The following is a 13,815-nucleotide window of genomic DNA, read 5'->3' as shown; positions in this document are numbered from 1 at the left end:
ATCCTTATAATTTAGAGGACATAAGTGAAGAATAAGGATGAAAACTGTGTTTTTGTCTTGATTTTCATTCTGATTACAATCTTAATATATACAACTCTTTAGGAACTAATTAGGGAAATACAAGACTTGGAAAACCAGAAATTCCCTAAATACATTTGTCTAATTTGAGTAATCATAATATTCACTGAATCATAATATTTTAAGATATATTTCCACACTCCCCCTCAAGTTAGGTTATGGGATTCCCAATACCTAACTTGGTTAAAGTAGTTTCGAAGACTTCAGCGGAAACGACTTTTGTGAGAATGTCAGCTAATTGATCCTCTGATCTTACATGTGAATGCTAATAATTTCCTTCTCCAGTTTCTCCTTTATGAAATGTCTGTCAACTTCCACGTGCTTTGTTTGATCATGCTGCACCGGGTTTTCTGAGATATCAATAGCTGCTTTATTATCACAGAATAACTTGCAAGCTCCTGTTGGTGGAAAGTCGAGTTCGTATAAGAGTTTTCTTACCCATAGGATTTCTGTGATTCCCTTTACTACTCCTCTGAACTCCGCTTCTGCACTTGATAATGCAACTACTTTCTATTTCTTACTCCTCCAAGTAACCAAGTTACCCCCTACAAGGGTGAAGTATCCAGATGTAGACTTCCTGCTATCTCGATCACCTGCCCAGTCAGCATCCGTGTAGGCAACAAGGTCAAGATGATGGTTTTTACCATAGAAGACTCCTCTGTTACTTGTGCCTTTCAAGTATCTCAAAATTCTTATCACTGCTTCCATATGTGGAATTTTTGGTAAGTGCTTGAATCGACTTACAACCCCAACTGCATATGATATGTCAGGTCTAGTGTGGGATAGATAGATCAATTTGCCCACCAGTTTCTGATACTTTACTTTGTCAGCTGGTTCTCCTCCTGCTGTTGTCTACAGCCTATGATTAGCAACAATTGGTGTTTCCGCTGGTTTGCAATCAAGCATGCCTACTTCTGCTAATAGATCTAAGACATATTTCTTTTGATTAAAGAAAATTTCCTTCTTGGATCGCAAAACTTCTATACGAAGGAAGTACTTTAAGCTCCCCAAATCCTTCATCTCAAACTCCATAAATAGTTTCTTCTTGAGCTCTTTTATCTCCCTTTCATTGTTTCCGGTTATTACCATGTCATCTACATAAATGATAAGACACGTGATCTGACTCCCGTCCTTCTTCAGGAATAGGGTATGGTCGGAATGGCTTTGTTCATACCCAAATTTCTTCATTACTGAGGTAAACTTATCGAACCAAGCTCTCGGAGACTGTTTTAAGCCATACAGCGCCTTTTTAAGTCTACATCCTTCTCCTGGAGCAAATTCATCTGAAAAACCTGGCGGGGCATGCATATACACTTCTTCTTCAATCTCGCCATGTAGGAAAGCGTTCTTTACATCGAATTGATAGAGGGGCCAATCTTTATTTGCAGCTATGGAAAAAATGACCCTGATAGTATCTATTTTGGCAACCGGAGAGAAGGTTTCGGAGTAATCAATCTCGTAAGTTTGTGTATATCCTTTTGCCACAAGACGAGCTTTGTATATCTCAATGGTTCCATCTGCATGATACTTTATTGTAAAGACCCATTTGCAGCCTACTGGTTTCTTTTCGGCAGGTAGCATACACTTCTCCCATGTGCTATTTTTCTTTAAAGCCGAGATCTCATCTATCATAGCCTCTTTCCACCTTGGATTTCGGAGAGCTTCTTCAGTATTTTTAGGCAGAGAGCTTGAGTAAAGGTTGGTCTGGAATGCCACAGCTGTTTGTGCTAAGTTACTTGTCTCTCGGTTAATAGGATATCGAGATCTCTGTGATTCGAACTCTGGATCATACCTTCTCGGAGGAATGCCCCTTTTGCTCCTTGGAGGTAATTGGTATCTGCAGGGTGAATTAACAATACCAGATATATCATCATTAGTTTGGGGTTCAGGTTCAGTTAATACCTCTTGAGGCTCACAGGCAACCCTTTGATCAAGAGATGCTTCAGACACGGTAGGAAGGGGCTGAGAAGAAGGTAAAACTATGTTTTCCGTGGCAATATCTGTGGGATTACCTACTTGCTCTTTTGGATCCAAATCATTAGTTACAGAATATGTAAACCAGCTCAAGTCATCACATGTAGTCTCCCCCTGAGGACGAGGCTGAGAGTAAAAGTAGGAATGCTCAAAGAAGTCATAATCCATTGTAGTATACATCTTATTCTGAGTTGGATCAAAACAGCGGTATCCCTTCTGATTAGTACCATAGCCCACAAAGATACACTTAACAGCCCGGGGTTCAAGTTTGGTTCGAGTAGGTTTGGGGAGATGGACATACACAACATACCCAAAAACCCGAGGAGGTAAAGAGTGAAAAAGTGGGATAGTAGTGTGAGTATGAAGGACTTCCAAGGGGGTTCTAAAGTTAAGAATTTTTGAGGGTAGACGATTTGTGAGATAGGTAGCAGAGGCAATTGCTTCAGGCCAAAAATAAGGTGGGACATGGGCTTCAAACATAAGAGCTCGACTCATTTCAAGGAGAGTACGATTTTTCCTTTCAGCTATGCCATTTTGTTGGGGTGTGTGGGAACAAGAAGTTTGATGAAGGAGACCATGGGTGGTAAAGAAATTCATCATGTGTTGGTTCATGTATTCCCCCCCATTATCCGAGCGGAGTATTTTAGGCTTAGCATTAAATTGCGTGATAATCATATTATAAAACTTGACAAAGACGTCAAAAACCTCAGATTTGTATTTCAAGAAATATATCCAAGACATTCTAGTACAATCATCAATAAATGAAACAAAATACGAGTAGTTGTGTTTTCCAAACACAGCAGCAGGGCCCCAAACATCAGAATGTATCAAAGTAAACGGTTCACTACTATGAGTTAAACTAGGAGAATAAGAATGTTAGTGACTTTTTGCAAGAACACATGCTTCACAGTCCAAAACTACAGTACTTTTAGCTAATGACGGAAAAAGACGTTTTAGATACCCCAAAGATGGATGACCTAGACGTCGATGCCAGGTCCGTAACTGATGATTAGGGGATCCGTGAGCAAGCAAAGTGTGACCCTTTTGAATCGCCTTGTCCACATAGTACAAGCCATCTCGTTCAGTACCATGCCCAATAATCCTCCCGGTCTAAGCATCATGTACAACACAATCAGAAGAAGTCATAAGCACAGTACAATTTAATTTCCGAGTCAATTGACTAATAGATAATAACTTATGAGATAAGTCAGGAATTAAAAGACAATTATTTAATTTTAGGGACGGAGAGATAGAAACGGGCCCAGATTGGTCAACATTCACACATTCCCCATTTGCCGTTTGGATATAGGTGTGGGTTTTAGGATGGGTGGATAAGAGATTATGAGGGTTAAATGTCATAGTATCCGTAGCCCCACAATCAAATATCCACTGAGATGAAATCGGTTTACACAGCAAGCTAACTCCTTTTGGTATTGTTTTATGGGTTGTGGGATAGTGGGCCGGTTGTGTTTTGGGTTTTAGGGTGTTTTTAGGGTTAGGGTAAGGGGACTATAAAAGGTCCCCTTTTGGAAAGTTTTGGTTTGTTCCCCTTCTCCTTCTCTCCTTTCTGGGCCGTTTTCTTCTTCCTCTGCGATCTGTTCACCTGTATCACCATTCTCGCCATTCATTCTTTGGGTTGGTGCATCAATCATATCGGGAAAGTGAGAAGCACTGGTGGCCATGTTAGCCTTGCCGCCGGTTCTGTTGATCGGAGCCTTGGTGGCGGCTTTCCGTTGTCGGTGTTCTTCCCACCACTCCGGGTAGCCAATGATTTTAAAGCAACCCTCCTTTGTATGTCGGCTTCCTCCACAGTGACTACACCTGAGGTGAGTCTTGTCCTCCATTTCACGCCGGAATGATGGATTTGACCGGTGATGTTTGACGGCCAACCCACTCCCAATCTCTGAGGGGTTTTTTCCCGATGATGAAGCGTGGATCATTATTCCATGCCTTAATACTTCTCGTCTGATTGTGGCGTTTGCCATATCCACTGTTGGAAGAGGATCAAGGTTCAGTAAGTCTTTCTTCTCTTTATCAAATGTTTCATTTATTTCGGCCAAAAATTGGAAAAGGCGTTGTTTCTGGATGTAAGTGTTAAAAATGGTGATGTCCTCATCATGTACCATCGGGTTTGGTTGCCGTCGATCTATTTCTTTCCAGATTGTGGTCAATTTTCCATAAAAGACCTCTAATGGATCTTGGTTCTGTTTTATGTTATTCGCCTGTGAACTCAAATCAAAGATCTGGAGTTCGTCCCTTCCACTGCTCAACAAGACTTCAATTCCCTTCCATAAGTCCTTTGCAACTGTGTAATCTAGAAACTGATTTATGAGTTCAGTGTCTATATTTGAGATAATCCATGAAAGGACTATTGAGTCTTTTTGTTTCCATGTTTTGTAATTTGGATCTGTAATGTTGGGAGGGTTGTCAATGATGTGGCTGAGACGACCTCTGCATTCCAAGGCTATCTTCATCATTTTACACCAAGTTGTGTAATTTTGATAGTTTAATTTTTCGGCTAATTTTAAGTCTGGTGAAATGGTTTCAAGGTTTGTGTTTAGTTTTTGCATCTGCTGGAACATTCTGAACATGTGTTCCATTTGTTCCATGGTTACAATTTGGTTTGGGTTTGTTTCTGCCATTGTTACAGGTAAGTTTTTAGGGTAGATGATGATAACCAATGGTGTTGCCGGTCCCGGAAAACACCTTTGGCTCTGATACCATGAAGAATAAGGATGAAAACTGTGTTTTTGTCTTGATTTTCATTCTGATTACAATCTTAATATATACAACTCTTTAGGAACTAATTAGGGAAATACAAGACTTGGAAAACCAGAAATTCCCTAAATACATTTGTCTAATTTGAGTAATCATAATATTCACTGAATCATAATATTCTAAGATATTTTTCCACAATAAGGTTGGACGCCTAGCAATATCACAAAGAAATCGATTGAAAATGGATGATATTTTTCACTGGCTGGAATAACTTTTTTAACGATATCATAATCTTATTTGAAGCATGATCGAGACTTTACGTCCTTCAATAGTAATTCTGTAAGTGCACTGCGTAGCTTAGTACGGCTGCAAGTACGGGTCGAATCCACAAGGAGTGGGGGTTAAGTTAATAGTTTCTCGATTAATTAGTCTATTCAAAAACGTATAATATGATGTTTAGAGATAGACTTAATTTAAAACAAGCAATAATAAGTACTAAATGAAAACAAAGCATAAAAGCAAATAAGGATACAATGAACTGAAAGCGAGGATCAATTTGATCAATAAACTAAGAGGTATAGGCTTGGCTTTCTCACCAAAGTAGTGTTTATTAAACATTAACCTAAGGTCATGGATATTTTGTTATGGGGAAGAACGTATCATAAGTACCAATGTTCTCTCTCGAGCAACAAAAGTTTCCTAAACATACTCAACTACCTATTCTCATGGAGGTAAGCATAATTTAAGACATGAAGCACACATTCAACATTTACAATCAAAGCATCTACCTATTCTCATGGAGATATCTTAACTTTTAAGCATAGATTATCGTTAAAAATCGACTCTCGCTCTCAATTCAACGAAACTACAACATGATAGCGAAATCCATCTTAAACCATAAACAACACAACCAAGCCAAAGGTAAAGAAAGCAATTCAAACTGCATACATGGTGGTAACGCCTAGCCTAAGCCAAAACAAACTACTCACTCATACTCATATGAAATTGTAGATTGCAAACAAGCCAAGAATCATAGATGAATAAATTAAACTAGAGTACCTAGAGAGATAAGTGCAATATAAGTTGAAGAACTACAAGCATGAATATATGAAACTAAAGGCAAACAATCAAAGATGACTAAGTGACATGAATTGAAAACAATATAAGGAAAGATAAAAGTTACTCTTTTAAGTTCAATCTAAGCTAAGGATGAACAAGATGATTTGATGATTCAAAGTAATACCTTCCAAAAGCTTCAATAATGATACATCAATGGTTGAAGAATCCAAGTTGCAAAATAGTACAATAAAGGATGAAGTTAAGATTGTATTTGAAAATTGAAAGTACATAATTGAATTGAAAGGGAAATCAAAAAATTTCAAGTTATATCAAAAATTAATTGTATCATCAGGAAAAGGTGGAAAGTCAACATCATGGTTTTAAGTTTTCTTATTTATATATATTTTGTTCATTTAAATTTCCTTTTGCTCATTTTTCTTTTGTTTTGCTCATTTTTTTGTCAGGGAAACAAAATGTGAATATCAATTCTGATATTCTCACATTTCTTTCTAATGTTCATAAAATAAAGGACTTGAATTGGTGCAAGTATATCCTTGATTCACTTGTGAAGGCCAAGCTTTTCTGGGAAGAACGTCAAACACGTTCTTTTCCTAGGTCTCTACTGTTTCTTATGGTATTACTTTAATTTTTGTTGTTTTTTTAATGTAGTATTTTTTACTTCTTTGTTGATTTTTAATTTACTATTTTATGTTATTTATTTAATTTTAATGTACTAATTTTTTCTATCTTACTTGTTTGTAGCTTTTATACGTTGATCAGTTTGTCATTGAGGAAGTTAGAGCCAAACGAGAAACTCCGGTTGTAATAGGTTGGACAACCAATATGTTGTCAACTTGCTCATTTTTATATGACTTTGCTCATTTTTTGTTTTTGTTTTTTTTTTCCTAATTTTTGTTATTTTTTTACTTAATTTGTGAGTTGTATTGTTTTTATTTTTATAGAAATGCCTTATGGAGCTTGCAACAACATCTACTAATTTAGTCTTGGCATACATGGATTTCAGTGAAAAACATGAAACTGCTGTTAAGTATTTTCCAAACAATGAGAAGATTTAAAAGCTGAAGCAAGATGCAATGACTGTTTGTGATGAGTAGAAGATAAGCTCTAAAGCTTTGATTGAAGATATTCCTCTCTCATTTAGCCAAGATGAACAGTATTGGCAAGATTCAGCTGTAATTGAAGCTTGAGATAGGTTTTCAAAGATTTCAGGCAATGACAAGGATGCTGAATCTACAATTAATGCTAGGAATGATCATCTGATTGAATCAGAACCAATTGATGTTACTAAGATTGCTGCTGAATGTGTTCACATAGCAAGTGGTATACCTGATGTTGAAGCTCCATCTGTTATCATACAGCCTAAGGTTGCTGAACATGTGTTTAAAAAACTTGGAGAGTCAAGTATGAGATACGTTTAAGAAGTTCAGTTGCCAAAGGATGTGGAACTCCTTCATTCAGCTTAGGAATCTCTTCTCAAGAAACTGATTCTCAGGAAAAGTCCCCTGGCATTGCACCTATTAATGAACCTGTAGTTGCTCCTGTCAGTGCACAAGTTGGTGCTTCTAAATTAGCTGTTGCTGCTGTTGCGGATGATGCTGATGCTGTGAATGCTCAAGAAGATCCAATTGCGCTTAAGAGAAAAGGAGATGCTGAAAATGAGAGTTGTATTCCAAAGAAGCGTAAAGTGCAACCATCGTTGCAGATAAGATCTCCTTTTAAGTCTTGGATTATCAACATATATACACCATTAACAGTAGTTCAGAAAGGTGTTATGGATTCATTTTTTCATGAGGAGAAAAATCGTTTCTAAGTATTTATTCAATTTTTTCAGTTCTAGAAATTTTGGCAACTGACTTTATATTTCTTTCTTATAACAAGTCTAGCTCTATATTCTCACTTTACATATCTACGATTGAAATTATTTTAATTCCCTAAATCTTATATGAAGTGATGCAGGGTTTTTATGCGAGGATGGGCCTGATATTGTACTAGTGCTATTTAAACTTGAAATGCTAAAAACTCATAGGAAAATTCATCTTGATATCATTAATGCTTGGTCTACTGTTATGATTTTTAATGAGCAATATAGAGATAGACGTTTCTTTTTCGGTCTTAATGCAGTTGTAAGTTCAACTCGTTCATTTTATTTTGTTTTATTTTGTTCATGTTCACTTTGCTCATTTCATATATTGTTTTATCTTTTGAATGTAGATGTTGTTTTGTATTTGCAAAAACTATTATTAGTTCTTTGCTCATTTGTCAAATGAGCAAACTATTCAATGTTCATTTGTCAAATATTCACTTGCTCATTTGTAAAAAGAAATTTCAATTTACTCATTTTATGACTTTTCTCATTTCATATTCACTTTGCTCATTGTTATTTACTCTTTTCATTTATATTCATCTTATATATGTATTTTTCTTTATGTATTTTTTTAGGATTTCCTTTTTCAATACGAAAGTGATCGTGCTCAAGAAAGGAATAAAATATTTTGTGAGGTTGTGGACTTAGAATTCAGCAAAACAATCATCCCAAAGAAAGATATTAAGGTTTTCTTTTTCTCAGTATTTGAAAAGGATCATTATTATCTGGTATGTTTTAACACCACCACAGATTGTGGTTGTAACACCCAAGAAACTAGTACCACATAATTAAGGTTAATAACCTTGGAAATTAAGGCATTAACGTTCTAATTTTAATTAGAACAAGAAGCTTAGAAACGATCAAGTTTATCAGGAAATTTTCCTTGAGTAAATTTAATTCGATTCCAAAACGAGCTTTCTTAACCCCACTCATGTCCAAAATTATGCAATGTAGGCATAATTACACTTTTTTTTATCAAGTTAGCTAAGGTAAGCAAGCACCTCAATGTACAACAATGTGCACAACTATGATCCTTTAATTTCTAATTCTTCATGTCTAGTGTTAAGCCTTCAAAACGACCTTCTTATGTTCTAATTAGCCTTCCATACTAGCAAGCATGTCAATAAGTGACACCAATACACCTAAACGACCATGTGGCATGAACATAAGAAAGAACTTCAAGACTAAGCAAAGCCACCTCCATGCTTCTTCTTTTGAGCTGGCGGCACTTGTCAACTTGTTCCCTTAAATTAGTTTCTCATCCTTCATAACTAAGAAAGCTAAAGGCTTCCCACTACTCTGAAAACTTTCCTCTACATACTCAAGCAAGAAATCCCTTCAAATCTTGCACAAAAGATCACCAAAGAACACAAGCAAAGGGGACAACAACAACACGCCTGGCAGGATGTGTGCTGGCGACTAGTTTCTTCAACCTTTTGGTGATTTTAACCCACGAATTAAGGTAACTAGTACCCATTCTAAGTTGGTATTTTTCATATACAGCATGTACAAATGATTTAATCCGTGTCTCATGCTTTAAAAATGGATGAAATTGAGCAAAGACCAAACCGAGTGCATGCTGTGACCTTCTGAGTATGTCGAGACTATTTAAGATACTTAAGAAATGATTTTAGCTTCGTTTTTTTTATGTATTACTCCTAATGAAATTTTTTATATTACATGTTAAATTTGTGATATGAGTATTTTTGTAAGTATTTATAATTATTTTTTATATTAACGTCCTGTTTTTAGTGTTTTCTGTTAAGGTAACATGTTCTTGCCTTGAATTAATCAAACTTAAAGGACTTGTTATACTGCTCTAATTAAGCTCAAATTTGGACATAACACTCCTAATTACATTAATTTCATTGAGTTCAAATTTCAGGATTTGGGTAATTTTATAAGTGGTCTTTTTAATTGTATTTGTAGAAGTGTGCGATCTGAAAAGTCAGTTTTACCTATCGTTAATAAATTAGACTTAGAGACTAAAATGCTCACGCAAATTTCGTTTTTCTTAATGTTTTGGAAAGATTAAATATAGGCATAAAACATATCCAAAAATAAGATTCAAATAAGTTCATTTAGGGTTCCTAATGAGCCTAAGAACATGACTTAGCTTCACTTCGTTGAGTAGCAAGTGTTCTGTTTTTAGAATATTAGTTGAAAAATGAGGTTCTTAATGTTTTAGCATATTAGACTTACTTAGGGGAAGAACTAGCTTAAACTGTTCAAATAAAAATTATAGGTCTTTTAAGGTACTTGAATTTAGGTTCAAGAATCACTTAAATTGGAGTTGTATACGCTGAGTTATGGCCTTCGTAATACACTGGATAGAGGAATTCTGTTTTTACGACAAGTTGTTATGTTTAGTGTTTTTTCCCAGTTATGGACTTAGAATCGGTAAATGCTTCCTTAATGAAAGGTAAAGTTTATAAAAATTTAACCAATTTAGACTCGAAAATTTCTTAATTTGAAACTCTAAAAGTTTATGACCTTTGAAAGTTTTGTAAAAATCTGAAGGAATCCACTGAAGAAGGGATTAAGCTAAGCCACCTTTTTAATGAAAAATGGTTGTTAACCTTATTTTTTAGGATATTTATGCTTCATGTTTATTTTGATATAATCTGTTATGGATATCTTATGATGCATGAGAGTTATTTCACCTGGATGGCATAAGGCATGAATTGGTTGCCCAATACTGCATGATGTCATCAATATATGTGATACATGTATAGAGAGGAAAACCCTTAGACTGCAGTTGATGGGTGAGACAAATGCCACGACCATTCGGTATGGAATGGTGATATAATAGGGCCTCACACACTCGGTATGGAGTACCATATCCTCAGGTGGTTGTCGTCGTCCGATTATTGCATTCGGTATGGAATGTTAATAGCGGGAGTTTGGCCATTCTTAGACACAGTTAGTGCGCTAACTAAGGGATTGTAATTCCGACAAAGCTTGAGAAGTACTACTGCGTGTAGTACTGGCATTTTTTCCTCCGCTATAATTAATGTGTGATTTTACAGCTTATACTTTTATCCTTGCATATGATTACATTGGATACTGTTATGCAACGCATGTTTACAGTAGAATATTTTATTATAAGGATTAAAATGAATTTATGTGTTGAATTATTGATGTAGTATTCTATGAACACAGATGTACTTCTACGTTATATGTTAGATATTACCTTAGAAAGACTACTAGTTACTCCTCACTGACTATGGACCGTTGTTAATATTTTCAGGTGAATATTATGAATGATATACTTATATTTTTGTCAATCGGGCGTTGGGGCAACATTTTGAGAGCTTAGAGCCTTGCCTCTGAAGTTTTAATTTCGTGTCACATGTGTTTTCAACTAGTAGAAAAAGTTTTTGAACAATCCTCATTTTACTTACCTATCTGAGATTGTTCTGCCTCACATTTCTTTTTTTTTTGAAGTTAAAACTTTTAGTACATATTTTCCTAGGTCCACTGTTTAGCCATATGTTTATAATGTTGATTAGCTTATAATATTTTATTCTCTTTTCCCGTCCTTACTTCTGTGTCAACGTAACGCACTGTCCCGTAGTGTGCTTCCGCATCAGTAATAACAGGTAATAATGGGACGGGGTGTTACAGTGGTACGATTGAGGTTATTGATTATAGTGAAGGTCCTAGAGAATATATGAAATTGCTTAAAAATCTGGTATGTTTTCTGCCACTTCTTCTTCATCATCAATATCCTCATTAATGCCTATCATATTATTACCAGATTCCTTATTCATGTCTCCTCTCATTATATCACTGGTAACCTAACACACAAACACTCATGCACGCAGATACATACACATACACACACACATACACAGACACACACACACACACACACACGCATACACACACACATACACACACACACACATACACACACACACACAAGCACACAAAGTGTTTGTTCATTTTAACTTATTTTAAATTATTTGTTCTGAAATCAGATTCTGAAATTAGTTTTTGGAATCAGATTCTTATTTTAACTTATTTGTTCATTTTCAAAAAAGTGCATTTTCATATTTCATGAATGGTGAAGGAAGTATACAAAGTGTTGTTTTGTCAAAATAGATCAAGTCTATAGAGTCTGTTGTGGTTGATTTACCTTGGAAGTCTTTAGATGATCATCATTTGCATTACGGTGTTGCAATGATGAGGCATATGGAAACATGTATGGGTTTGCAAAAGTGGAATTCAGGTTTAAAGAAAAATAATGTAATTCTTTAACATTTCATGCTTGTTGTTGCAATTTATAGTCTTTCACATTTAAAGAAAAATAATGTAAGTCTAACCAGAAAAAGTGTAATTGCTTTTTTTATAATTTGCTTCTTTTAGAATTAGAAATCTGCACTTTTTAGGTTAAAATTTGTGAGCATCTTGTTGATATACATTCATGAAGCCATAACTTACCCTATACTTACTCGAATTATTGCTTCATTTTTTCTCTTTGTAGGACATAATCATTGATTAACTTCGTTTGAAGTATACCCTCTCAATTAAATCAAATGGAGTAAATATTGTTAAACCTGTTAAACAAGTTGTCCAAATGAAAAAAAGGCTGAGAAAGCAAGTGATGCTGAAGAAAGCTAGGGGCAGCAATCCAAGAGCGATTATTGGAGAGAATTGAAGATTGAAGTTGATCAATTGTTCTTAGGAAAAATGTGATAAATGTTCTTAGTTGATCAAATGTTTCTATGATGTTGTTAGGATTTTCTAAGTATAACTTTTGCTATATCAATGTAATGGATATCATTTTCTATCTTATTAACTAAGTTGTTGGTCATTTGTTAAATTGCTAATTAACTATTGCTCATTTGACAAATAAGCAACTAACTATTTGCTCATTCGACAAATGAGCAACTAACTATTTGCGCATTTTTTAAATGAGCACAAAATTAATTGTTCTTTTGCCAAAAAGTATATAATTTTTCATTTGCCAAATAGTTGTTGATTTAATGTATTATTAAAAGGAATGTTTACTCATTTGACAAATGAGCTTTAACTATTTGCTCATTTCAACAAAGTTAAAAACACAAAATGCTAAATCTTATATTTATATAAAAATAATAACTTTTATATTTGTATAAAAGTATCATCATACTTTTTTTGGACACTTTCTAATATCATGATTAATCAATTCACCACAACCTCTACATAATCTCTTCTTTTTTTGGTTTTATTCTACAGCCTTTTCTTTTTTTCCCTTCAGCCTTTTTGCAATTCTACCTCTTGTTTCAACATTTGTCACATCAATCTCAGCCCCTTTCTCTTTTGAAGTCTCTACATTTGATACATAAACTCCAGTTCCTTTATTATTTGAAATTTTTGGAGGTTTGACAATTATTTTAGTTGGCACACTAGCTCCAATCAATAGCTCAATGTCTTGTCCTTTGTTTTTTGCACTTCCTGTTGTTTCATTATTCCTTGAAATCCTCTTAGCCTCCAAATCCTTTCTTATTCCTTGAAGATTTATCACAAGAACTTGAATATCTTCATCATTGCTTTCTGCCAAACTTACACAAGTGTGTATCTCTGACCATAAATCATTTAACAATTTTTTCTTGTCAATTAAATTAGCACATTGCTCCAACAGGTTTCCACCCAAGTCAAAAATTGGTTTTTTCAGTGCCATTTAGTCCATCTGTGTAGCATAAACTGCTCAGGAATGGTTTTAAACCTTTTTGCTTTCCAAACCCAAATCATATGTCTACATGGAATTCCTCGTCTATAAAATAGCTTGCAAGAACATGTGGTGTCATAGTTAGTTGGATTAAACACAACATCAAATGTTCTAATCCGATTTCCTTCACTTACTTTTGCAACTTCCAATCCATTTTCTTTCTTCAATTCATCAACACGACAAGAAAAACAAGCAACTTCAACCTCATATTGAAATTCATAAAAGACAGAGTATATAAATGTGAGGCATGCTTTTCTATCCCTAGTCGTGTTTTGCACTCAGGATATTTGTGCTTTGAATCGTTATCATTCTGACCTTGAGTGTGTCTCCAGGCATCAATTGCAACTTCATATCTCAAGTAAAACTCAACAAGTGACACATGAGG

General features: G+C 35.0%; 1 protein-coding gene across 1 annotated transcript in view; it reads right to left on the bottom strand.

Moving 5' to 3' along the window:
• Positions 1-13,593: 13,593 nt before the first annotated feature.
• LOC130807811 (protein FAR1-RELATED SEQUENCE 5-like) overlaps positions 13,594-13,815 on the bottom strand; it is a 2,665-nt gene continuing 2,443 nt past the window's right edge. Inside the window, exon 7 of the mRNA XM_057673160.1 lies at positions 13,594-13,815. This exon is cut by the window's right edge and continues 535 nt beyond it. Within this exon, the coding sequence (XP_057529143.1) occupies positions 13,594-13,815 (222 nt within the window).

The sequence above is a fragment of the Amaranthus tricolor genome, chromosome 1 (assembly GCF_026212465.1).
Source record: "Amaranthus tricolor cultivar Red isolate AtriRed21 chromosome 1, ASM2621246v1, whole genome shotgun sequence".
Lineage (NCBI taxonomy): Eukaryota > Viridiplantae > Streptophyta > Magnoliopsida > Caryophyllales > Amaranthaceae > Amaranthus > Amaranthus tricolor.
The sequence above is the reverse complement of the archived record's forward strand: the minus strand, read 5'-3'. Positions and strand labels throughout refer to the sequence as shown.